The 26,962-nt window shown below is 48.3% G+C and overlaps 1 protein-coding gene across 13 annotated transcripts in view; it reads right to left on the bottom strand.

Moving 5' to 3' along the window:
- The window catches only part of SEC14L1 (SEC14 like lipid binding 1), a 90,755-nt gene extending 67,302 nt beyond the window's left edge, over nt 1-23,453 (bottom strand). For 3 of the 13 annotated variants that reach the window (XR_010153103.1, XM_063799366.1, XM_016932979.4), the window contains exons 1-3: nt 7,869-8,127; nt 6,233-6,337; nt 5,324-5,416 (exon numbers count right to left, since the gene is read on the bottom strand). Coding sequence is in view for 9 of the 13 variants with exons in the window: in XM_063799366.1 (XP_063655436.1) it covers nt 5,324-5,386 (63 nt within the window). In the remaining 4 variants the exon portion in view is untranslated. Of the gene's footprint in view, nt 1-5,323; nt 5,417-6,232; nt 6,338-7,261; nt 7,814-7,868; nt 8,266-18,769; nt 18,876-23,074 lie in introns of those variants that run through there. The other 10 variants (XR_010153102.1, XM_054670117.2, XM_009433373.4 and 7 more) reach the window with 6 other exon arrangements.
- Between the last annotated feature and the right edge of the window lie 3,509 nt (nt 23,454-26,962).

Genomic DNA, 26,962 nt, shown 5'->3' with positions numbered 1-26,962 from the left:
AGGAAACGGCACTGTGTGTCCGGGCCAACGGGAACAAGACAGAAACAAACGTTCAAGTTCAAGCTGGGAAGTGTACATAATTATGAAACAAGGTTAAACGGACCAGGCAGAACACAGCTACAAATGGCCTTGCCGAAAAAAGCACAGGAGCTGAGACGTGCGAGTACGGATAACAGGAAAGCCTTCAACACGGGACACACACAATGGAAAGTGTGTGGCAGGGGAGCACGAAGTGACCTAAGGGATGAAAGATGTGAGTGCGCAAAGGAACAAGGGACCCCTGGTCTTTCCCTGCAAAGGGAGGAGCTTACGCTGCAACGATGGCAGTGCTGGGACAGACAGGGACAGAACCTTGGTCTGTGCCTTGGTTCCTGAAGGCACAGTCTAAAGGGTGTGTCTGCTGAAGGGACAGAGACACTGAAGGGGTTCCTGGAGAAAGCCAGCACTCCTAGGGCACAGTGAAACTGGGAAGAGGGCGAGGAAAGGAGAGAGCAAAGAATGAGGTGACCACATCTGCTGTGTAATGGAAATAAGCCCGGACAGAAACGGCACTGGACAGGGTGGCAACTCCTGGGATGCACAGGAGCTAATGGAGCCTCTTCTATCGTGTGTTCCCACTGGTCACAATGAGGACAGCTGTCCTCAGCAGAAGAAAGACCAGAGTCCAAGCCACTATCTCGCCTGCGGCTGTCACCACAAAAATCGGGTTCAGAAGGTGGCCTCTCATGTTCTTCCCTCTCTCCCACAACTCTCCTTAAGGGCTCCTGACCTTGACCTCTCCCACCCTGCCCTCCTACGCTAGGTGGCCTCCCGCCTCCTTCATTTTCCCTTTGAAGCCTTTATTAAGGAACCATTAACATGCAGGGGGAGGGGGAGATGCACTTGACAATGTTTAACTTTTAAAGTTTGTGCTTTATCTTAGAAATTTCAAAAAGAAACACTTCAACTCAAGCACCCTGGAATTATACATCCCATTCTAAGTTCCTAATCTGTGGGATCATATCACTATGCTCCCGTGAGATCTTAAACCCTTTAAGGCACAATCAATCAGTGTCCTTCACTGATTCATTTCTCCTCCCCGCAAGCCAGGAAGAGAAGCCCTTTGGTTAAAACTGATCAAACTGTACACCTGACATGTGACCACTTCACTGTATGTAAATTATAACTCAATTTAAAAAATGAGTCCCCCACACCTTTGTCAAAACACAGGACATCTGCAACCATCCCCCCAGAAGGTTCCCTGGTGCGCCTTCCTTGTCAGGTGTGAGGCTTTCGTTTGTGTGTGGCCAAGAAGTTTTGATTTCTCTTTCATAAAATGTTTCAGGTACACATCCCTGGGTAGAAGGAAGAAGCATAGTATGAGAAAAGAACACTAAACTCGAGAATCAGATCTCGGCACTACCTGTGTAAGTTTCACCACCTCGGAGTCTCAGATTCCCCGCCCTCCAAGGGAGGGTTGAGCTAGGTGATCGCTCCAACGCGCTGAAAGCTCTGACATTCTGTTTCTGGGCTGATATCTAACAAAACAACACCACGCAAATGCCTACTGAAAAACCTCCACTTCAATTTTGCTTATGTAAATACCACTCAAGCGAGTTAATGACAACTTTAACATGTTTTTTTTTTAATGGTACTGACCTCAAAACAAATGGTAAATTTTCATTAAATCAAGTGAGATGCAATTAACATATCTGACCTGATGTACCTATTTATACTAGGCACTTTTTACCTGAACAATTTTCCGGCAATACTAAATTACAAGTAAACTCTTGGTTAAAACAAACAAACAAGGGCATTAAGTTGAGTGAGGTGTTTTCTCCCACCCTCTCACCTCACAGGACTCACATAAACCAGGACTCGACCCACCTCCCGTGACTGCGTGCCGGGCACTGCCGGCCACTCCTGACGCCATCGTGCGTTCTAGTGAGGCACATTCGCTTTCTGATGTGCTCACAAGTCCGCCGGCGGAAGCTACGGTTCCGTTCTCACCTTAACTGCATATATACCTCTTTCCTCACTCTGAATGCTGAACTGAAAAGGGCATTTTCAGGTTAACTCATTTTACTGTTAGTTTTCCTCAATGACAAAAAAAATTAAGCAAATACTGAGGATTTTATACCATAAAACTACAGTAAGAAATGGGGGCAAAGGACACCACACAAACATCACTCACAGTCTACTTTTGGAAGGAAAAAGGTAACATATTTCATTTTCGGATTTAAAAATGTTTTCTTTATACTACAGGGTGGAAGAATATACGTGCGTGTGCGTGCGTCTGTGTGTTTGTTTGTTTGTTTTTCTAACAATTCAAAAGAAAATTTCCTGAAGCTGGTGAGGCAAAAAAAAAGTTTCTAACTAGTAAGTTTTAAATCATAAAAAAAAGAAAAAAAAAAGGAGAAGAAAGAAAGAAAAAGAAGGGAAATTAACCACTACCTCAGAACAATAGTTTTAAAATGGTTTAATTGTAAAAACTTGGTGGCAGCTCAGAATTTGGATTTCGAGTTCTTCTGTAAAGTCCTGCATGAACTGGCAAGGTAAACGTCACAATTTTGAAAATAGTGAAGTAAGGGAAATAAGGAAGTCTGAACGTTAAACAATCCAAACACCTCCTCTTTTATTAAATCTAACGTTTGGCAAAGAAACCAGCCTTTGCCTCAAACTATCAGGGTTGCATGAACTTTTTAAGCCACACTCAAGTGTTTTGGAGAACATCCCCCACCCCGCCCAACTCTCTGCCCTGTGTCCACCCCGGGCCGTGGGCAGCCACTCTGCTTTACCCGGCGATGCCCACTGCCTACCACCCCCACTGCCTCCTCCCCAGCTCCACCAGCCCAGCTCACTGAACAAGGGTCAGGCCTCCCACCCAAGGCAAACAATCCACAGGCTAGCCAATATCCTCAAACCCAGGACCAGGGCAGGGGTCGGGGTGGGGAATGAACTAGATCAAGTTTCTCTCAAGGATGTGAACTATGAAATGTGACAGGAATTGGTCACTTAGAAACTGAAAGAATGCAACAAGAAATGCCACAGAGTTGAACTGGGGCCAGAGGGCTTTCAGACAGCTAAGCAAGTCTTCAAGCTGAAGCCACAAGGAAAACTAGGAGTGAGCAAAGCAGCCAGCTGGTGGCGGGGTAGAAGGCTCCAGCACATGGAGCCAGGCACAGTCCCACAGGGCAAAATCCTAGAGAAAAACTGTGGCTGAGGCCCCCAGAGCAGCCAGGAACCTCCCTCCACTCCCAGGCTCTGGAGCTCAGCCCATCCCAGCTCGAATTCCCGGATTCCTGTGTGATTCCTATCACACTATACATGTTCCCACTCACCAAAGTCCTTCCCAAGCTGGCTGGAGGGGGTCTTTGCCTCATACAACCAAAAGCCAAAACAGCACAGATAACATGCAAATGGCAAACATGGTAAGTCAACAACATAAAATACTGTTAACAGCCCTAGCTACACATATTTAAGACGTGTAACTACATCTTAACACACGTAACTTCTTAACACACAGAACATCTTAACACACAGAGCTTCTGACCCACACACACACACCAAAACCTCACACCTGAAAGGGAAGGCGCACCACAGAACCTTCACCAGGGGGATGGATTCAAATGTCCTGTGTTTTCACAAAGGTGTGAGGGATTCTTTTGTTAAAACTGATCAAACTGTACACCTGACACGTGACCATTTCACTGAATGTAAATTATATCTCAAGTACAGTGGCTCACACCTGTAATCCCAGCACTTTGGAAGGCCAAGGCAGGAGGATCACCTGAGGGCAGAAGTTCAAGACCAGCCTGGCCAACATGGAGAAACCCCATCTCTACTAAAAAACAAAACAAAACAAATATATATGTGTATATATATATATATACACACACACACACACACACACACACACACACAAATTAGCCAGGTGCGGGGGCAGGCACCTGTAATCCCAGCTATTCGGGAGGCTGATGCAGAATCGCTTGAACTCAGGAGGCAGAGGCTGCAGTAAGCCAAGATCGCGTCACTGCACTCCAGCCTGGACGAGAACAAAACTCTGTCTCAAAAAATAAAAATAAAAATAGACCAGGAGAGGTGGCTCACGCCTGTAATCCCAGCACTCTGGGAGACCAAGGCGGGTGGATCACCTGAGGTCAGGAGTTCGAGACCAGCCTGGCCAACATAGAGAAACCCCGTCTCTACTAAAAATACAAAAATTAGCGGGCATGGTAGTGCAGGTCTGTAATCCCAGCTATTTGGGAGGCTGAGGCAGAAGAATCGCTTGAACCCAGGAGAGGGAGGTTGCAGTGAGCTGAGATCGCGCCACTACAATCCAGCCTGAGTGACAGAGTGAGACGCTGTCTCAAAAAAATAAATAAAATAAATTTTAAAACAAACCCTCTCATGTAAATTCTTCCCGTAAGAGGACTTCTTGTTTTTTCAAAACTATTGATCTACATAAATCCCACAAACATACGCTGAGCAGCAGCAGCCAGCTGCTAAAACACCTGCGTTTCTATTTACAGAAGGAACAGAAACAGGTAACAGTCCTCTGTGTATTAGGAGTCAAAACAGTGGCTCACTTGAACCAGGGCAGACTTCTTCCTGGGTCGCCTATGTTCTGGTTCCTGACCTTGGTGCCAGTATCCCAGGTGTGCTGAGTGTGACACACGTTTTCATCAGGTGTGTGCTCATGAAAGACACATTCTCCTGTCTGTATTATATTTTCTGGTATGTATGTTATATCTTAATAATAACACAAAAGAGAAAGGAAAAGAAGAAATACCCTACGGTAATCTAAAAATGACTGGAAAAGGTTTGCTTTGCATCTAGTAAAATGCTTATTTTCAGCCAAATTCTTCAGGTAAATAACGGAAAAACTCATTCAACAGAGTCATTTGAATCGTGAGTAAAACTCCATCGCACAGTGCTCAGTTCTAACACCACCTAAAGTGAATTCACCCATAGGCAGAGCACTCTTCCACACGAGCAGCAAAGACCACACTCCATGTCCCTTTGCTACTCTAACGAAGGAAAAAAAGAGCACAACCCCGAGGAAGAAGTGCTTAGAATCCCACTTCTGTGTGTTCAAAGGGAGAATTAACTTCAATTCATACATTACCCTGAGGTGCATTTTTTTTAATAAGCAGATTTTTATTTTCAGAGGCTTGTATTTTAAAAACATTTTACACACTCTAGATACGGTTCATAAGCATAAAAACAGAATAAGTTCAAGTGATGCCATGAAGACGAACAATAAATCTATAGATCATCAAATTCTAACACTGTACTTTATAAATAAGAAGCCAAAGAGTAAATTGAAACGTCAAGTACTTACAGCCATAATTAATTCAAAGGGGTATTTGTACACCCTCACTGGGGACTGGTATTTCTGCACCATGATTGCAATACAACAGCAACCCTCTCACACCTGCAAAACATAAATATATGTGATAAATAACCACAATGCAGAAACAAATTATTAGTAAGTCTGCACTGACACATCATACCACACTCTAACGACAGAAAGAGACCACAATAGGTCATAATTCTATGCACACAAAAATGAAAAGATGATATTTAAATACATGAGGGCAGGGGGAGGTAATTAAACGATAAGAAAAAGCAGACAAAGCCCCAGTGCAATGAGGCAAACAGTACTGGTGTGAGAGGGGTCCAAGCCTCTCATCGGCTTACTGGGACTCTGCATTCATTACATGACCTGACCTGAGTCCTTTCCAGCAATGAACTGTTATGATTCTATTATTCTAATAACCAATATAATTAATGCTTGGATCATTTTCTCTTAAACAACTTCTACTAAAAGCCAAATAAAAATGATCTCGTGTTAAGATATTAGCTCTGGGAAAACAAAAATAAAACTGGAAAAAAATACTACTGTATCTCAAACTATGGAATACTCCTCAAAAGCTAGCTTCAAAGGAAACGTGTCAATTCCTATTTTCTAACTGTGTACACTACAGCTTTGGCGACCTGTCTTCGAGTGGCAGAGATGCCAAGTATTCTGGCTAAACAGGCTCCACTGAAATCTCTAGCCTCAGATAGCTAATATCTGTAAGTAATCGGTTAAATGTTCACACCTAATTCACAGTCAAGGAGCCCTCCTTAGGGGTGCATAATCATTCTCTAGCGCCAGCCTACACGGATTGCTCTAAAAACACACCTGGACTTGCCAGTCCTCTGTCTCCCCTATTTAAAGTGAGAAAGAAAAATCGAATGAGCCTACCTGTCTTGTTGAGGATAATCATTAAGAATGGTACTTTATGCTGAACATGGTGAGAGGATATTCAAACATACAAAACTGAATATCCTCAAGGAGCCCAAAGTCTAGCTGTTAAAAAAAAAAAAGAGACAAATTACCAAGATGTATTTTATTTCAGAAACTTCCAAGATTCCTTTTTTTTTTTTTTTTTTTTTTTTGAGACAGGGTGTCTCTCTGTTGCCCAAGCTGGAACACAGTGGCACAATCTCCACTCACTGCAGCCTCCACCTTCTAAGCTCAAGTGATCCTCCTGCCTCAGCCTCCCAAGTAGCTGGGACCACAGGCACGCACCACCATATATCTTTTTTGTAGACGGTTTCCCCATGTTGCCCAGGCTGGTCTCATACTCCTGGGCTCAAGGGATCTGCCCACTTCAGCCTCCCAAAGTGCTAGAATTATAGTCATGAGCCACGGCGCCTGGTATAAAATTCCCATCTATACTACTGGGTTTAAACAGGTTTGGAACTTTCTCTGGTATGTCTGGCGTACCTCTCAGAGGAGAGATCATGGTGGAAAACATCGCCATCTGACAGTGTGAAAACGGCTAAGGAATGACTCTGGGTGACCACGAGTAAGCCATTTGACTTCCCTAGGACTCAGTTTCATCTCTGTAAAATGAGGTTTTCGGGGAGATGATCTTGAAAGACTTCCACCTCTAAAACCATGAGAATGAGAGCCAAACTCCCAAGTTCTCCAAACTCAACTTGAAGCTTTTCTAATATTCATCTTGATTATGCGACTGACACATCCTGATGTGCTGGGACCACGTTCTTTTTCTTTTGCAAACCTTACAGTGTTGGTGCACAGTGGGAATCCAATCATCTTTTAAAAATTTAATTGGGAATATTAATTTTAGGGTACTCTCCCAGATATGAGGACGATAACCGGGTACAAACAAGAGTGGGGAGAAGAAGCAAAAAAGCGTAACGCTCGTTTAGGAAACGGTAACATCCATTCAGGATTCCACCGCCTGGCAGAACTGGCTACACTCACTTAAGAACCTGCTAATTCACGAACTTGTGAACCACAGCCAGGTCTCAGCTGCCGATGCTCTGGTCCAGATAAACGCCCTACGCGGGCATCCGGAGTGACAACGACCAAGTGGCATCCAGGAGCCGGACGGCCTCCATTGCATGACAATCGCTGTTTAAACAGGAGCCAAAGGCCAGACCCACTGAACGCATCCCGAGCAGGCTCGAGGGGCGGCCGGCGCCTGGGGCTGCTCAGCAGGAGTCCCGCGCGGCTGAGCCTCACGGGGCCAAAGCCCCGGCCGACGGGAGAGAGGGGCGGGCACTGGCTCCGGACCCGAAACTCCGCTCTCAGCAAAAAGCGGCTCCCGGGAGCTGGAAGCCTGGCGAGGTGGGGGTGGGGGCGGGGGCTAGGGGCGACGAGGGGCGACCAGGGGGGCGGAGGGCGAGCAGGGGGGCGGGGGCACGGCCCGTTTCGGGTGCCGGGCCGATGGCAGCCGGGGCTGGGGAGGGACAGGCTCAGCAGACGGGCGGCCGGGAGTTCCGGGGGGCCCGCCCGAGAGGCGCCGGACTCCACGGAGACCGGGACCGGGGCGGGGGCGCACTCGGACCCGCCGCGACGACGCGCCTACCTCTTGTCAGAAAGGCCGGGCCTGGGACGCGAGGTGGCGAGGGGCGCTCATACCGGCGGCTCCGCGGGGCAGTCTCGATTCCGCTGCTCCGCGGCCGTAGCTCGACCGCCGGTTCCGGGGAGGGGGCCGGGGAGGCGGGAGGGGGAAGGGGCGCGGCGAGGGCACTTGTGGTTGTTACGGGTGACGGGGTGGGCGGGGCCGGGCGCCGGGAGGGGCGCGCGTGCGCGGCCGCGGCCGAGGGAGCGGGGGCGGGAGCGGGCGATGGTTGCTAAGAAAGGGGAGGGGGGAGGACACCCGGGGCCCGAACTGCGCAGGCGCGAGCTCCGACCCGCGGGCGTGGGAGGAGCTCGGAGAAGGCGCCGGCCCTGTCGCACGGCTGGATGTGCCGGGGGTCCTCGTGGCCCTTCCGAGTTTTGCGTCTCTTGTTGGGGGCGGGGCCGGGCGGGGCTTCGCGAGTAGCAGGCGGAGGCGGAGTGAAGCCCCAAGGGGCTGCCGGCGTGCAGGGGAGGGGTTCGGCTGAGCGGGAAAAGGGAAGTCTGCGGGAGGTCAAAACCACCGGGGCCCTCCCGTATGGCTGCTGCTCTGAGGCCTGCCTCTGGTCGCCCTGGCGGCTGCCCTCGTGCTTCCTCATTTCTTGTTGACTGTTCAGGAGCACCAGCCTGCTCGCGCCAGTGCCCCGACCGCATTCTCGCCGAGTAATGGGGAGGAGGCGGACGCCGGTGCTGCGCGGCCCAGGGCTCGGGAGGGCCCGGGTGAGCCCGGGTGGAGCCCAGCGGCATCCTTGTCAACACATCCAGACGGCTCTAGTGTCGGGCCGCGGGCTTGAAACTGAGACACGCGCCCAGGGTCTGCCCCTCGGGAACGAGGGGGCCAAGGTGGGGCTGCTAAGTAGCTCCCGAATTTCAGCAGGAGAGCACCGTCCAGCCCCAATTTTCAATCCGGTACCACTGAGACATTTTGGGGTCCTTAAGAGGAGCTCATGACTAGAAAGGGGCACCTCGCATGCCCACCCACACAGCAAAGCTGGTTTTATAACCAACATGCAATTTCACTGTCAAAGTCACTGTTGTTCCGTTCACATTAGTCACCCTGAGTGGCTGTACATTTCATGCTGCCGTTGGACAGAACGTTTTTGGACTTGTTTAGGAATTTCCATCAAAGCCAGTTTACCAGACACACAAGCAAATCATTCATGGCCTCATCACCCCTTGTGTTCCACGTCAAACCATCATCTTCCAGCTGGGTCACCTACATTATTCACTACATTCAGTCTGACTGGCTTTTGCTTGTTTGTAGAAATCACATCCACCGGCCGGGCGCGGTGGCTCACGCCTGTAATCTCAGCACTTTGGGAGGCCGAGGTGGGCGGATCACGAGGTCAGGAGATCGAGACCATCCTGGCTAACACGGTGAAACCCTGTCTCTACTAAAAATACAACAGATTAGCCAGGCGTGGTGGCGGGCGCCTGTAGTCCCAGCTACTTGGGAGTCTGAGGCAGGAGAATGGCGTCAACCCTGGAGGCAGAGCTTGCAGTGAGCCGAGATCGCGCCACTGCACCCCAGCCTGGGCGACAGAGCGAGACTCCGTCCCCAAAAAAAAAAAAAGAAATCACATCCACCTTCAAAAGACGCTTTAACGCCGGTTGCGGTGGCTCACGCCTGTAATCCCAACACTTTGGGAGGCCTAGGTGGGTGGATCACCTGAGGTCAGGAGTTTGAGACCATCCTGGTCAACACGGTGAGACCTCGTCTCCACTAAAAATACAAAAAGTTGCCGGGTGTGGTGCCAGATGCCTGTAATCCCAGCTACTTGGGAGGCTGAGGCAGGAGAATCACTTGAACCTGGGAGGCAGAGGTTGCAGTGAGCCAAGATCACGCCACCTGCCCTGCACTCCAGCCTGGGCTGTAACAGAGCAAGACTCCGTGTCAAAAAAAAAAAAAAAAAAAAAAAAAAAAAAAAAATTCACCTGACCTGCTGAACTTCTAGATGTAACCACCAGTTTACAGGAAATACAGAATAGAGGAACATGCTAAATGACACCATGAAAAACAATTGGCAAAGTACAGACTGTGGGAAATGGTACAAGACAAATATATTCTTTATCAAATTCCAAAGGAAAAAAAGAGGGGAATGGTCAATCTATAGATTAAAAGAGATTGGGAAATTTGTTGAGCCATACATTCATTTATGATTTGCAAGCTTTTATATGTATATTATACTTCAGTTAAACATTTTGAAGAAAAAACAGACTTCAGATATCAACCAATCACAAAAAACTTTATTTCCTTTTTTTTTTTTGAAACAGTCTCACTCTGTTCCCCAGGCTTGAGGGCAGTGGCATAATCATAGCCGTCTGCAGCATCATCACCTGGCCTCAAGTGAACCTCCCACCTCAGCCTTCTGAGTAGCTGTGACTACAGGCACATGCCACCACGCCTGGCTAATTTTTGCTATTTTTTTCCTTAGGTTTTTTTTGTTTTTTTTGTTTGTTTGTTTGTTTTGAGATGGAGTCTTACTCTGTTGCCCAGGCTGGAGTGCAGTGGCACAATCTTGGCTCACTGCAACCTCCACCTCCTGGGTTCAAGTGATTCTCCTGCCCTCCTGCCTCAGCCTCTCGAGTAGCTGGGATTACAGGCGAGTGCCCAGCTAATTTTTTATTGTTAGTACAGACGGGCTTTCACCATGTTGGTCAGGCCGGTCTCAAACTCCTGACCTTGTGATCTGCCTGCCTCAGCCTCCCAGAGTGGTGGTATTACAGGAGTGAACCACAGCACCCTGCCCACCAACCTCCTACTTGCCTGGGGACTAGATTGCCTTTGTAGGACTAACATTAGCCACAAATTAGAAATTATGGTTTAGGAGTCATGCAGCTGGAGGCTACAAGATTCTGACCCTCCCTAAACTGCTCCTAAGATCAGTGCTTGAGACATTTTGCAGCTCCTCCCCTTGATGGCTCAGCTGGCACCACCCAGATCAACAAACAGGCTCATCTGATCTTGTGGCCCCCACCCAGGAACTGACTCAGCACAAGAAGACAGCTCCGACTCCCTATGATTTCATCCCTGACCAATCAGCACTCCTGGCTCACTGGCCTCCCCCGACCCACCAAGTTGTCTTTAAAAACTCTGCTCCCTGAATGTTCAGGGAGACTGATTTGAGTAATAATAAAACTCCAATCTCCTGCACAGCCAGCTCTGTGTGAATGACTCTATTGCAATCCTCCTGTCCTGATGAATCAGCTCTCTCTAGGCAGCAGGGAAGGTGAACCCCTTGGGTGGTTATACTGTTATCCAGAGAAGGGGGTTATATGTAAAGATAAGCAATCTTTTGTTACAATAAATGCTTTTTCAGGAATTTGTTGAGGCAAACAGTGAAAGCACGTATTGGTTTACAGTCTAATATTCCTGAACAAGAATCTCCTGGATCAAATAGTAAGTCATGTTGACACAGAGATCTTAGGTCTCAGTCCTGATGGCTAAGCTGTGTGGATGCAGGTGGTCTTATTCCTCATGATCAGGAATGTAGGCCCTGAGATAGTCTGAACTCAAATCTCATGTCGAATTGTAATCCACAGTGTTGGAGGTCTGGCCTGGTGGGAGGCGTTTGGGTCATCAGATCCCTCATGAATGGCTTGGGCCATCCCCTTGGCCATAAGTGAGCTCTCTCTAAGTTCACATGAGATCTTCTCACTTAAAAATGGGTGGCACCTCCCCCTACTCTCTGGAGCTTCCGCCTGCTTTCACCATGTGACCTGCCTGTTCCCCCTTCTCTCCTTCCACCAAGACTAAAAGCTCCCTGAGGCTTCACCAGAAGCTAAGCAGATGCCAGCGCCATGCTTCCTGAACAGCCTGTGGAACCTCTTAAGCACTATTTGAACATATAATGATACTAAGAAATTACTGCTTTCTTGTGGCTGAGCGTGGTGGCTCACGCCTGTAATCCCAGCACTTTGGGAGGCCAAGGCAGGTGGATCCCCTGAGGTTGGGAGTTTAAGACCAACCTGACCAATATGGAGAAACCCCATCTCTACTAAAAATACAAAATTAACCAGGCATGGTGGCACATGCCTATAATCCCAGCTACTCTGGAGGCTGAGGCAGGAGCATTGCTTGAACCTGGGAGGCGGAGGTTGCGGTGAGCCGAGACCGCACCATTGCACTCCAGCCTGGGCAACAAGAGCGAAACTCTGTCTCAAAAAAAAAGAGAAAGAAAAAGAAATTATTGCTTTCTCTTAAGAATGCCAATTAAACTTTTTTTCTTTATAAATTACCCAGTCTCAAGTATTTCTTTATAGCAATTCGAGAATGGCCTAACACGGGCCCCTTCTGTATTGCTACTTTGCCATTACCACAGTGTGTCTTCCCGCTCCAGCCAGCAAGTCGGAGGAAAGGGTGAAGAAGAGCAAACCTGCTCCCCGAACGACGCTTCCTTGGAAATGATATGCATGTACAAACACGTGCACACACATGCGTGCACACCCATAAGCAAACATACATACTTCACATTGGCCAGAACTTAATCACATGGGCACACCCAAGAGCAAAGAAGGCTGGGAAATGTAGCCTGTGCCAAGTGACCACACACCCAGCTACAAACGGTGAGTTCTGTTGCTAAGAAAGAAGCAAAGGACGTATAATATTGGTGGCGACTAACAGTCTCTCTCATCAAGGATATAATCAAACTATTAAAATGTAGTGGTAATGTGTGTTTGAAAAATTTCAAAAGAAAGAAAGAAGGAGGAAGGAAAGAGAAAGAAAGAAAAAAGAGGAAGGAAGGGAGGGAAGGGGAGAGGGAGGGCAGGGCAGGGTGAGGATGAGAGAAAGAAAGGAAGAGAGAGAGAAAAAGAGAGAAAGAAAGAAAGGAAAGAGGAAGGAAGGAAAAAGAAAAGAAAGAAAAGAAAAGAAAGCAAAAGAGAAAGAAAGAAAGAGAAGGGGCCAGGCGCAGTGGCTCACGCCTGTAATCTCAACACTTTGGGAGGCCGAGGCGGGCAGGTCACAAGGTCAGGAGATCGAAACCATCCTGGCTAACATATGAAACCCGTCTCTACTAAAAATACAAAAGAAAAATTAGCCAGGTGTGGTGGCGGGCGCCTATAGTCCCAGCTACTCAGGAGGCTGAGGCAGGAGAATGGCATGAACCTGGGAGACGGACCTTGCAGTGAGCCAAGATAGCGCCACTGCACTCCAGCCTGGGTGACAGAGCGAAACTCTGTCTCAAAAAAATAAAAAAGAAAGAGAAGGAAGGAAGGAAAGAAGGAAAGAGAGAGAGAGAGAGGCGCCAGGTACATAGCTTATGCCTGCAATCTTTGGGAAGCCAAGTTGGAAGGATTGCTTGAGCCCAGGAGTTCCAGACCAGCCTGGACAACACAGCAAGACCCCTATCTCTACAAACAATAATTTAAAAAAAATTAGCCAGGCATGGTGGTACATGCCTGTAGTCCTTGTTACTCGGGAGGCTGAGGCAGGAGGATCGCTTGAACCCAGGAGGTCGAGGGTGCAGTGAGCCCTGATTGTGCCACTGCACTCCAGCCTGAGAGAGAGCCTGAGAGACAGAGCAACACTGTCTCGAAAGAAAGGAAGGAAGGAAGACAAAGAGAGAAAGACAAAGAGAGAAAGAAAGAATTACAGAATAAAATAAATCTATACACAGTGTGATAAGTGCTAGAAATGAGAAATAGGGACAGTGCTATGGAGCCAGTCTCTGGGGAGTTGAGGAAGGCCTCACAGAGCAGAAACAGTTGACTAGGCAGGAACTTATCCAAGGCTGAATGAAGTTACTGGTGGGAGTATGGTATCACTCAGATGCAAAGAAAACCAAGAGCAGAATTCTAAAGAACTCCAACTATTAAGAGTCAGGATGTGAACAAGAACCAGGGAAGGATGCTGATAAGCAGAGAGGTGGAAGGAGAACCAGGAGAGAGAAGTGATGCCCTGCTCCCCAACAGTGTCAAGTGGTATGGGGTCAATAGAGCCAAAAGATGGGTAACAGAACGAGAAATAAGACAGCTCCTGGGCTTCGGTAATAAGAGGGCCACTGGTGTCCTTGCTAGACATGAATTCACCAGGCTTCAGGGACAGAAGACAGGCAGCGGTGGGTTGAGGAGAGAATGGAAGCCAGGACAATGAGTGTAAATACTCAAGCCAATGTGAAAGGACACAATCTTTTTACAAAAAACAAAAACAGAACATAAGAATTATTTGCAGCTGGACACAGTGGCTACCGCCTGTCATCCCAGCACTTTACGAGGCTGAAGTGGGAGGATTATTTGAGCTCAGGAGTTCAAGACCAACCTGGGAAACACAGTGAGACCCTGTCTCAACAACAACAAAAAAATTATTTTATTTTATTTATTTAATTTATTTTTGAGACAGAGTTTTGCTCGGTCACCCAGGCTAGCGTGCAGTGGCACAATCTCGGCTTACTGCAACATCCGCCTCCTGGGTTCAAGCGATTCTCCTGCCCAGCTTCTCAGTAGCTGGGATTACAGGCATGCGCCACCACACCTGCCTAATTTTTGTATTTTTTGTTTGTTTGTTTTAAGTAGAGATGGGGTTTCACCATGTTGGCCAGGGTGGTCTAGAACTCCTGACCTCAAGTGATCACCCGCCTCCCCCTCCCAAAGGGCTGGGAATACAGGCATGAGCCACCGCACCCGGCCTCAACAAAAAATTTAAAATTTAGCTGGTCATGGTGGCTCGCATCTATAGTTCCAGCTACTTGGGAGGCTGAGCCAGTAGGATCACTTGAACCCAGGAGGTTGAGGCTGCAGTGAGCCATGATTGCAGCACTGCACACTGCACTACAGCCTCGGTGCCAGAGAGAGACCATGTCTCCAAAAAAAAAAAAAGTGTTTGTGTGTTGCATGTTGTGTTCAAGTGGCACTGTTCCTTTCTCTGTTCTCTGGGCTAATAGTCATCCACGGGCTGAACAGGGTGGAGTCAACACCGGGCAGGGTGAGTGACGTCAGGTAACAAACAGTGAAGGCAGGTTGGTGGGACCGCAGCGCTGCAGCAGAGAAGAGAAGGCTGCTGCCCTTGTCTTGCAGCACTCCTCCTGTTTTCCTCAGACAGGATCCCTTTAAAGTCGAATTACGAGAGTGGGCACTCTGAAACACCATGACTGTGCCCCTCGCTTCCAGAGCTTTTTTTTTTTTTTGAGATGGAGTCTCACTCTGTTGCCCAGGCTGGAGTACAGTGGCACGATCTTGGTTCACTGCAGCCTCCACCTCCTGGGTTCTAGTGATTCTCCTGCCTCAGCCTCCCGAGTAGCTGAGACTACAGGTGCTTGCCACCACGCCCAGCTAATTTTTGTATTTTTAGTAGAGACGGGGTTTCTCCATCTTGGCCAGGCTGATCTCGAACTCCTGACCTCATGTGATCCACCCGCCTCGGCCTCCCAAAGTGCTGGGATTACAGGGGTGAGCCACCCTGCCAGCACAGAGCATCTTTATTAGTGAGTTCTCCTCACCTGTCTGTTGTCGCCTCTCATTTGGTGAATGGAAGCCTTGATGGGTGCCGCGTAAAGGCTACACATACCAGGTGCCCTTGGGACCGAAGCACAGGATTCCCAAGAGTCCATAGCAAGACACTGTGAGTTGCTCAGACAAGCCCCCATTAGGAGCCTGAGTCTGAAGCTGCCGTTCCACTTGGCCGCCTCGAGCTGACCTCAGGACGCAGTGTCAGCAGCCTGGTCACACCTGCACAGGCACCGACAGGTGGGCAGAAGCATCGTGGCAGGACACATCCCCCCCCCGGCAGGATTAACCTGAGGTAGGGGGGCCATTGCTGGGTCCTCAGGCCATATCTCCTCCATTGCTCTTTGCAAAATATTAGGAGTCACTGAAATTTCGGCCTCCAGAGCTCAACCTCTTCTCTACCATAACAAAAGCGGCATGGGAACCTGTGGCATAAGAGGACTGCAGCCAGGTGCAGTGGCTCATGCCTGTAATCTCAACACTTTGGGAGGGTGAGGCAGGAGGATCACTTGAGCCCAGGAGTTCCAGAACAGCCTGGAGAACATAGTGAGACCTTGTCTCTACAAAAAATAAAAATAAAAATTAGCTGGGGGTAGTGGCACTCACCTGTGGTCCCAGCTACTCGGGAGGCTGATCCTCAAGTGGGAGAATCACTTGGGCTCAGGAGTTTGAGGCTGCAGTGAGTCACGATTGCGCCACTGCACTCCAGCCTGGGCGAGAGAGTGAGACTCTGTCTCAAAAAAAAGAAAAAAGAAAAAAAAAAAGGAGGATTGGGGTATAGTTTAGGGGAGTGTCACTCCAAGAAAGACAGTGGAAGGCAAGTGACAACCTTAAACTAAAATTTCAGCCTCCAGAGCCCAACCCCTTCACTACCATAGCAAAAGAAACAAGAGATAATGCTCAATAATGCCTTTAAACAATGCTGAGAGTCAGGGCCAGCTAATTATCTAGGCTGTGCCAAGAGACCCAGGGGCACTTACTTCTTATTTTCTGGTGGCCTTACACGCCCTGGCATTTGTGCTTCACTTCAGTCAGTTACAGAGACATGTCAGAGCCCATGCTGGGGGGTTGTGTTTAATGCACGCAGACTTGCCCAGGCGCAATGGCTCACGCCTGTAATCCCAGCACTTTGGGAGGCAGAGGCGGGTGGATCACCTGAGGTCAGGAGTTTGAGACCAGCCTGGCCAAAACATGGTGAAACCCCGTCTCCACTAAAAATGTAAAAATTAGCTGGGTGTGGTGGTGCATGCCTGTAATCGCAGCTACTTGGGAGGCTGAGGCAGGACAATCGCTTGAACCCAGGAGTTGGAGGGTGCAGTGAGATCGCGCCACTGCACTCTAGCCTGGGTGACAGAGCCAGACTCCGGCTCAAAAAAAAAAAAAAAAAAAAAATTCCATGCGGAATAAAGGCCTAATAAAGGAAGAGACCACTTTGGCATTTGGTGGTAAAAGAGTTAAAGACAGCCTTGCAAGGCATGACTGATACTCCTGACATGGGCCATCTGGCAAAGTTTCCAGCCTGGAAAAGTACAGAAAATGTAGGTTACCCTACAGGCAAGATTTCCTAATTGAGCCCTGGCAATAATCCAGTGGCCTTGAGCTAACACAGTGCATCATTCCCGACCTGGGAAAACTTCAGGCCAAGAAGCTGGATCTGCAAAAGTTATCATCCAACCTTCAATATTTCCAAAATATTTCATTTCAATCTGGAGAGGCAAAGTCCCTATAACTAGTTGGTTTATCTATCTAAGAGTCTTCCTTCTTTCAGGACACCCTTCGTACTACTAGCAGAATTCTCTCCCAAAAATACAGACTCGCTCCCTTGTGCAAAAAGGACATTGACTACAGAATTAAATTTAAACTTCAAAGCCTACCATTCAAGATCATCTGTAAATCTTGTCCCCAATTTCATTTGTCCAGAATGATTTTATATTCATCTCCATTCTATTCATTTATTTATTCATTCCTTTGTGGATTCAACAAACATTTATTCAGCACCTTAATTTACTCCGAACACAGTGAGCACTGGGGTATAGAAAGACCCACTACAGCTGGGTGTGGTGGCTCACGCCTGTAATCCCAGCACTTTGGGAGGTCGAGGCGGGTGGATCATCTGAGATCAGGAGTTTGAGACCAGCCTGGCCAACATAGTAAAACTGCGTCTCTACTAAAAATACAAAAATTAGTTGGGCATGGTGGTGGGTGCCTGTCATCCCAGCTACTTGGGAGGCTGAGGCTGGGGAATCGCTTGAACCTGGGAGGCAGAGGTTGCAGTGAGCCAAGACCGTGCCATTGCACTCCAGCCTGGGCAACAAAAGCGAAACTCCGTCTCAAAAAAAGAGAGATCCACTACAAAAAAGCAGATTTTCCTACAAGGTGCCAGCCTGCTCTATAGGACAGACACCTAGCAGTTGAAACACAGCCTATTCAGTTCCACAACGGCCCAATGTAGCTCCTCCCTGAAGCCTTTTCTGATGCCTCTTTCCATTGGCACAGGCACTTCACAATTCCATCATAAGGCATGTTGGCTAAAACTAGACTGTCCGTAGAAGAATGGGATCTGTGTCTTCTGTTGAACTGTAAGTTGCTTGGGTACCATCGTCACTAATTTTCTCCTATTTTAATAGCACCTGGCATTTTCTAGAACCCTATTAAATATCTGTTGGGTTGAACTAAATGAACTTTTGATGAGGCCTTTATTCTGAGTGCATTTCACACATCTCAGGCTAGGCAGTCTGTCAACCCAGCACTTTGGGAAGTCGAGGCGGGCAGATCCCTTGAGCCCAGGAATTCAAGACCAGCTTGGACAACATGGCAAGACCCTGTCTTTACAAAAATACAAAAATTAGCTGGGCATGGTGGCATGCGCCTGCATTCCCAGCTGCTTGGGAGGCTCACTTGACCCGGGAGAGGGAGGTTGCAGTGAGCCGTGATCATGCTACTGTACTTCAGCCTGGGTGACAGAACGAGACCCTGTCTCAAAAATAAATAAATAGGCTGGGCTCAGTGGCTCACGCCTGTCATCCCAGCACTTTGGGAGGCCGAGGCAGGTGAATCACTTGAGGCCAGGAGTTCGAGACCAGCTTGGCCAACATGGTGAAGTGAAACCCCGTCGCTACTAAAAAATACAAAAAAATTAGCTGAGTGTGGTAGCGCACTTGTAATCCCAGATACTCGGGAGGCTGAGGCATGAGAATCACTTGAACTCAGGAGGTGGAGGTTGCAGTGAGCCGAGACAGCGCCACTGCACTCCAGCCTGGGTGACAGAGTGAAACTCTGTCTCAAATAAATAAATAAATAAAAATTCATTAATTAAATAAATAAAAAACACATCCCCCCATCACATGGACTGAGCTGAAGCATCCTTGGGGCTGATGCTTTCACCACCCCTCCACCCCACACTGGCACCTTTAGACAGCACTGTACCTCGTGTCACCAGGCGAGGACATCAAGTCCAGGGAAGCGGCCTGGCTTAGGCGGTGAGTTTCTGTAGCAGAAAGCACAGCCTGCATCTGATGAGATTTAGGGTGACAAAGGAGCGCCACCAAGCCTTTCAGCTTCCCACTCAGAGAAATAAAAATAGCCTACCCAATCATATTTCTTTTTGGCTTGTTTGTTTCACAAAATATAGTCCTCACTTCACCGACTGATGCAGCTGCTTGGCACTCCCTTTCCTTTGCTGGATCAGGACTTAGGTTGGCAAGTCCAGCAATGAATCCCCGGGCTGTGCAGCTGCGGGTCATAAACAGCTGGAGGGAGGCTCGACTTGCTCCTTTTAATTAACCCCCAGGAAGGAGTGTCGCGCTAACAGGGTATAGACCAGAGGCCACATCACAAGGCGCGACTGGGTGAAGAATAAACAGTCGAGCAGCCTCAATCCATTTAGTTAAAGCAATTGTCTCAAGGCTAACCATGGAAAAGAAAACCCTCCTCCACCTTCAGCTCTGCGGGCAGAACTGAAGACACACAGGGGTCATCAGAGGCCAGAGCTCTCCCACGTCCTCCTTGATGTGGGTGAAAGAGAGGACCATTCAGACCCCCAAATCTCCTGTTTCACCAGGAGATTCCAACTCAGAGGGTTTCAGTTCAATACCTTATTTGGGATGCATCCCATAACCAGGCACCCTACAGCCCTGCCCGGGAAGGTTCTATATACACAGTGTGACCTCCAGCTGAGAATCACACATGTGCTCACTTCACACTGCAGTGAAAATTCCATCTCTCACCCCTCCCCACGTTGGCAGGACCTGTGGGTCTGATTGAGCCACCTCAGTAGCCTAAAGCAGCTTTTAGGGTTTTCCTCCTCCAAAGGAAAAAAAAAACAAAAAAAACTAATTGGATGCTGATGGAATTTGGTGTCAGAAAATCTCACTGGGTTGTTAAGCTTGGATAAGAAAATGTTGATGAAAACATTTTGTAAATGGTTAGGCTCTATGTAAATGCTTCCCACCGCCAGGCATCCTACAGCTTTGCCTCCGGAATGTTCTGTACACATAGATTATTATTATCGTCCCGCCTACCGCTCTAGTTGGTTGCCAGCAACATCGTCTATATTTAGATAAATCCTTCCCCATCTTAAATTTCCCCCAACAGAAAAACAATATGAAAATTGTTCAAAAGACCAATATGAAAATATGATTAAAAGACCAATGCTCATTTGTACGGCTCTTGGCACAGACAGGCTGAAAAAAATACAAAGGAATTTCTTGGCAAACCATTGTGTATAATTATGAGCTACATAAGCTAAGTGGACTCCAAGGGGCTAGGGGTGCATGGGGAGATGGTCATCTGGCTTAGTTGGGCACAACAGTCTCTATCACCCCTTCATGTTCAGAAAGCTCACTCTACTTTAAAATGCCCAAGCGTGGCCAGGCGCGGTGAATCACATCTGTAATCCCAGCACTTTGGGAGGCCGAGGCAGGTGGATCACCTGAGGTCATGAGTTCAAGACCAGCCTGGCCAACGAAACCCCATCTCTACTAAAAATACAAAAATTAGCCAGGCCTGGTGGCATGTGCCTGTAATCCCAGCTACTCAGGAGGCTGAGGCAGGAGAATCACTTGAACCCGAGAAGCAGAGGTTGCAGTGAGCCAAGACAGTGCCACTGCACTCCAGCCTGGGTGACAGAACAAGACTATGTCTCAGAAAAAAAAAAAAACATAATAAAATAAAATAAAATAAAATGCTCAAGTGTGAATGCATAACTTGTCCTAAAAGGCACTGCACCTGCCAGCTCTGCACCCCCGCCCACCCCTGTGGCCTCTGGTCAGGCGCTGTGCTGGTGCTAAGAGGTGACCCCCAGCTGCCTACTGGACATTAGCGGGGAGAACTGGTGTGCCCTAGGAAGGAACAACCACGCTGACGCAAAACCAAGAGCCTGCGTGACCTTCCTCCATACCCCCGGGTATACAAGGTACGGCTCTGAACTTTTCACCACACAAGGCTCAGGAAGCACCCACGGTTGACGCACTGTTCCAAGAAATTACCACGAACTGGGTGGCTGAGGGCAACAGAAATTCATTCTCTCACTGTTCTGGAGGCCGTAAGCTCTGGAGGTGAAATCAAAGTGTCAGCAGAGCTGTGCTCCCTCCTGCAGCTCTGGGAAGGTCCGTTCTGGCTTCTTCCGGCTGCTGGTTGCCCTGGGTGTTCCTTGGCTTGCGGCCACCTCTCGCTAGTCTCCACTTCCACCTTCTCCCTTGTGTGTCTCAAATCTCTCTCCTTTCTCTTATAAAGCCACCAAAATTAGATCATCGTAGACCCTAAATCCACGATGATCTCATCTCAAGTTCCTTAACTTACTGACATCTGCAAAGACACTGTTTTACAAATGAAATCGCCTTCACAGGTACCAGGGGTTAGGACTTGGACACATCTTTTGGGGACCCACATTCAACCCTCTACAGCTGGTTAGAAAACAAACCCCTTGGCCAGGCGTGGTGGCTCACGCCTGTAATCCCAGCACTTTGGGAGGCTGAGGCAGGTGGATTACCTGTTGTCGGAAGTTCGAGACCAGCCTGGCCAACATGGTGAAACCCCATTTCTACTAAAAATACAAAAATTAGCCAGGCGTGGTGGTGGGTGCTTGTAATCCTGGCTACTTGGGAAGCTGAGGCAGGAGAATTGCTTGAACCCAAGGGGCCGAGGTTGCAGTGAGCTGAGATCGCGCCACTGCACTCCAGCCTGGGTGACAGGGCGAGACTCCATCTCAAAAAAAGAAAAGAAAAGAAAACAGACCCCTTGAAACCATAAAAAGGAATGAGTTCATGTCCTTTGCAGGGACATGGATGAAGCTGGAAGCCATCATCCTCAGAAAACTAACCCAGGAACAGAAAACCATACACCGCATGTTCTCACTCATAAGTGGGAGTTGAACAATGAGAACACATGGACACAGAGAGGGGACCATCACACACTGGGGCCTGTTGGTTGGGGGTGAGGGGTGAGGGGAGGGAACTTAAGAGGACATGTCAGTAGGTGCAGCAAACCACTATGGCACATGTACCCCTATATAACAAACCTGCACATTCTGCACATGTATCCCTTTTTTTTTTTAAGAAGAAATAAAGATAAAAAGAAAATAAATAAATAAATAAAAATTTTAAAAAAGAGAGAAAAAAAAAAAGAAATCCCTGTTGGAGGGAAGGGAGGCGCCCCTGCTCACTCTCCCGGCAGTGGTATCAGCCTCGTCAAGCCCAGAGCAGTGAAAAAGGTGCCTGCACCCCACAGAGTCAGCCTCCTGGACCCCGAGGGTGCCCACTCCTGCCTGACCCACCCATCACCATTGCCCACAAAGCAAATAATGCCAAGGGAAGGGCAAGGCTGGCTTGCTCATCACGTTGTAGACTCTGGGCTTTGAGAAAGCCAGAGAACAAAGGATGTTGCTGTCCTTGGCAGGGCTGGCCTTGTTCCAAGGTTCCCGTGCACCTGGAGAAGAGCTTGACCTGGCTCACATGGCACACTCGGGCACACAGAGGGCTTCTCTGGGAACCAGCCTCTTAGCAATTCCAGGAGCATGCAAGGAACTGCTATGATGCTGGCAACCTGAGTTTATTATTCCATATCAGGGAGACCGAGGCACAAAGAGTTCTGCGTGTTTAACCCCTACCGATCATTCAGAACTTAGGAGCCAGTTCATGGTTCCTGCCTCCCCATATGATGCCTAAATTCAGCACCCTATTGAATTCAGTTACAGTTTCCTTGAAGAACGAACACAGTTCCCTCTATTTTCTACCAGTTGTATCAGGCCCAGGCCCTGTGCTAGGCACTTCACAAGCATCACGATGATCTTCCTCACAGCCCATTTCGCAGATGGGGACACCAAGATACAGAGAGGATAAGTGACTTTCAGAGCAGAGAATCCAAACCCAACAGTCTGACTCCAGTGTTCACAGAGCTCTTCCTATCGCACTCCCATTCCTTCTTTTTTTTGAGACGGAGTCTCGCTCTGTCACCCAGGATGGAGTGCAGTGGTGCGATCTCAGCTCACTGCAACCTTTACCTCCTGGGTTCCAGCGATTCTCCTGCCTCAGCCTTCCAAGTAGCTGGGATTACAGGCATGCGCCACCATACCCAGCTAATTTTTAAATTTTTGTAGAGATGGGGTTTTGCCATGTTGGCCAGGATGGTCTCAAACTCCTGACCTCTGGTGATTTGCCTGCCTGGGCCTCCCAAAGTGTTGGGATTACAGGTGTGAGCCACCCCGCCCGGCCCCATTCCTTCTGTTGAACTCACAGTTCTCTGGCTTTTTGTTCTTCCTTCCAGGTCACCAGTTTCAAGATTTGTACATCCTGGTGTCACGGTGAAAAGCCTATTGGTGGCAAGCACATAAGGCACGTGGGATGGCCAGGGGCCTCCAGCACAGGAAGGCCCCGAGTGAAAGCCTAGCAGAGGTAGGTGCCTGTGTGTCCTGGGACATCCTACTGAGCAGGCAAACCACGGACACATTCAGCTCCAAAATATTTCCATATGGTCCCGGTATAGCAGTTGAATTGGTTTGACTCATGCATTCTTTAAATAGCAAGTAGCAATAACCTGGATGATTCTTAATGTTCCATTTATTCCTCTATCCGTTTATTGTTCTGTGATTTATAGCATAGCTCCTGAGTGTCATGTGCATGACATAATAGGGGAAAGGAAAAAAAAACCCTGCAACTTCGGAATCTAAGGACTAAGCTAAAATTCTAGAATGCTGAGTGAATCAAAAGGTGTGCATCATTGGTGAAAATAATAAGAAGAGTTTTTTTTTTCTTTTTCTTTTCTTTCTTTAAATCCACTTATTCTGTCCGGGCAAGGTGGCTCATGCCTGTAATCCCAGCACTTTGGGAGGCCGAGGCGGGCAGATCATTTGAGGTCAGGAGTTCGAGACCAGCCTGGCCAACATGGCAAAACCCAGTCTCTACTAAAAATAGAAAAATTAGCCGGGCGGGCGCCTGTAGTCCCAGCTGCTTGGGAGGCTGAGGCAGGAGAATCGCTTGAACCCGGGAGGCAGAGGTTGCAGTGAGCCAAGATTGTGCCACTGCACTCCAGCCTGAGCAACAAAGCGAGACTCTGCCTCAAAAAATATATAATAATAATAATAATAATAGTAAATCCACTTATTCTTATGTTCTAGCAGCCAAGGCTGCTAGGGCAATTTGGATCTCAATATAAGATAAAGCTTATTCTCTGATGGAAGACATCAGATCCCCCACCTTAATTTCTGTGTCACTTGCTTTAAACAGTTAAGCGACTGTACGACATGCTGAAAGGGATCAGTGATTTCTCCTGCAGCCAGTTCCAACCTGCTGAAAGGAACACTGAGAAAATATATGGACTCAGTAAACCTGAGCTGCCTCCAATGGCCTCACTCACTCCAACCCTCAACTTTGCAATGCTGGAATGTGAGTCACCTTTAAGATCATTTCATTTATCTTGGTCAAGCCTTTAAATATTTAGGTCTACATCAAATAATGTCTGATAAAAGCTTAGCGCTTTTCACAGCAAAGAACAAAACTTAATTTTGAACCACCACAGCTGAAAAAAGGGATGTTATTAGCCAAGACAGGGGCCCCAGTTCAGCAGCCTGCCTCCCGTGACCCAGTGATACACAGCTAAGGAAGTGTGGGGCTCGTGGGGCCTGTTTGGTTCCTGACGTTCCCAGAGAACAATATCCTGAAGCAGAAACAAGACGTGGTTTCCGGTTTTTGTTTTTGTTTTGAGACGGAATCTTGCTTTGTCACCCTGGCTGGAATGCAGTGGCATGATCACAGCTCACTGCAGACGCGACCTCCTGGGCGCAAATGATCCTCCCCCCTCAGCCCCCCAAGTAGCTGAGACTATAGGCGCACGCCACCACGCCTGGCTACTTTTCATATTTTTTGTAGAGACAGTGTCTTGCCACGTTGCCAAGGCTGGTCTCGAACTCCTGGGCTCAAGTGATCCACCTGCCTTGGCCTCCCAAAGTGTTAGGATAATGGGTGTGAGCCACCACCCCTGGCCAATACATGGTTTTTATTTGTGTGCAGGCTGAGATTATCATCCACAAGGAGCAGAAGCTTTCATAGAGGAACCCATCGACGTGGCTCCTGCCAAAGTCCTCAACAGGGCTTCGAAACACAGCAAGCATAATTTTTTAAATGTTTTTATATCAATGAAAATTTTAAAATTATAAAATAATCTGCCATAGAGGACACACAGACCATCTACATGGCATCCGTTTCGCTACAACTTCCTTCCCAAGGCCCCAACTTTGTCCAGGTGTCCATCCCACTCCACATGCCGGGGAAGCCGGCCCCTGCCTGGCCAGCAGGTGGACCTGATTCTAACACATCCCCCCTGCCAGGGACTGACTTAAGAGTGGGCCTGGGTGGCTGGGTGTGGTGGCTCACGCCTGTAATCCCAACACTTTGGGAGGCCAAGGCGGGCAGATCGCTTGAGCCCAGGAGTTCGAGACCTGGGCAACATGGTGAGACCTCTGTCTCTACAAAAAAAAAAACAAAGAAAATAGCCAGATTTGGTGGTGTGTGCCTGTGGTCCCAGCTACGCAGGAGGCTGAGGTGGGAGAATCACTTGAACCCAGAAGGCGGAGGTTGCAGCGAGCCAAGATCTCACCACCGCACTCCAGCCTGGGCAACACAGTGATGCTCTGTCTCAAAAAAAAAAAAAAAAAAAAAAGAGTGGGCCTGGGACCCACTTCAGGGGGTTCTGGAAGGGTTCCCACACTCTTAAAAAGGAGACACCAGCTGGGCACAGTGGCTCATGCCTGTAATCCCAGCACTTTGGGAGGCCGAGGCAGGTGGATCATGAGGTCAAGAGATCAAGACCATCCTGGCCAACATGGTGAATCCCCATCTCTACTAAAAATACAAAAAATTAGCTGGGCATGGTGGCGAGCACCTGTAGTCCCAGCTACTTGGGAGGCTGAGGCAGAAGGATCGCTTGAAGCAGGGAGGCGGAGGTTTCAGTGAGCCGAGATCGTGCCACTGCACTCCAGCATGGCAATAGAGTGAGACTCCATCTCAAAAAAAAAAAAAAAAAACAACAACAAAAAAAACAAAACAAAAAGGAGACACCAGAAAAGAAAGCCCCTGTTTCTGTGTCTGGATGCTGTGTGATTCTCTGTCTGGATGCTGTGTGATTCTCAGGCTGCTGCAGACATGCGGTACCCATGAGGGGATGCAACCTGTGATGGAGGAGACATGGGGACCGCAGAGAGGAGAGGCAGAAAGAGCGTCTTTGCCTTGGGTGGCCTTGGGTGGCGTTGCTGCTCTGGCCAGGCCCAGGCCCTCCTTCTGCCTTGCAGTTGTGTGTTCTTATCAGTGTCCTCATGGCACAAGCCAGGGTGAGTCAGGGTTATCTGTTCATGGCAGCTACAAGCAACAAGAGCACACGGTCATCTTAGAAATATGTCTAATGCAGAAATGCCAAAGGAAGAAAATAGGGTGGGGATGGTGCTTCATGCCTGTAATCCCAACACTTTGGGAGGCAAAGGCAGGAGGATTGCTCCTATGTTACCCAAGAGTTCAAGACCAGCCTGGGCAACAGAGTGAGATCCTGTTTTTACAAAAAATTAAAAAAGTAGCTGGATGTGGTGGTGTACACCTGTAGTCCCAGCTACTCAGGAGGCTGAGGCAGGAGGATTACTTGAGCTCGGAAAGTTGAGGCTACAGTGAGCCAAGATTGTGCCACTGCACTGAGCCTGGGTGACAGAGTGAGACGCTGTCTCAAAAAAAAAAAAAAAAAAAAAAAGAAGATGAAGAAGAAAATAAAAATTAATGATAATCTCACTATCCAATGATAATCACAATTTATGTTTTCTTGCCTGCCCTTCTCTCTTAAACAACTGATTTGGTGGCACTAATTGCAATATATGATGTGATAACAGAAGCAATCCACCTACTGTGTGTAAAAAATTCAAATAGCACAATTGTTGAAGGCAGAAAGCAAATAGCTCCTGGAATCCCATCCCCTGAGTGGTGGACTCGGTGGTTTGTCATCTATTCTGGGAATGTTTGCCCCAGTATATCAATGTTTTCCAGTGTGTGGGCTGCTGCTGACTAATGCATGTTTACACAGCCTTTTAAGCCCAGATGAGCAAACTGTGGTGTTCCTCAGGCTTAGCTGAATGTCTGGGCCCTGAGA

The sequence above is a fragment of the Pan troglodytes genome, chromosome 19 (assembly GCF_028858775.2).
Source record: "Pan troglodytes isolate AG18354 chromosome 19, NHGRI_mPanTro3-v2.0_pri, whole genome shotgun sequence".
Taxonomy (NCBI): Eukaryota; Metazoa; Chordata; class Mammalia; order Primates; family Hominidae; genus Pan; species Pan troglodytes.
The sequence above is the reverse complement of the archived record's forward strand: the minus strand, read 5'-3'. Positions and strand labels throughout refer to the sequence as shown.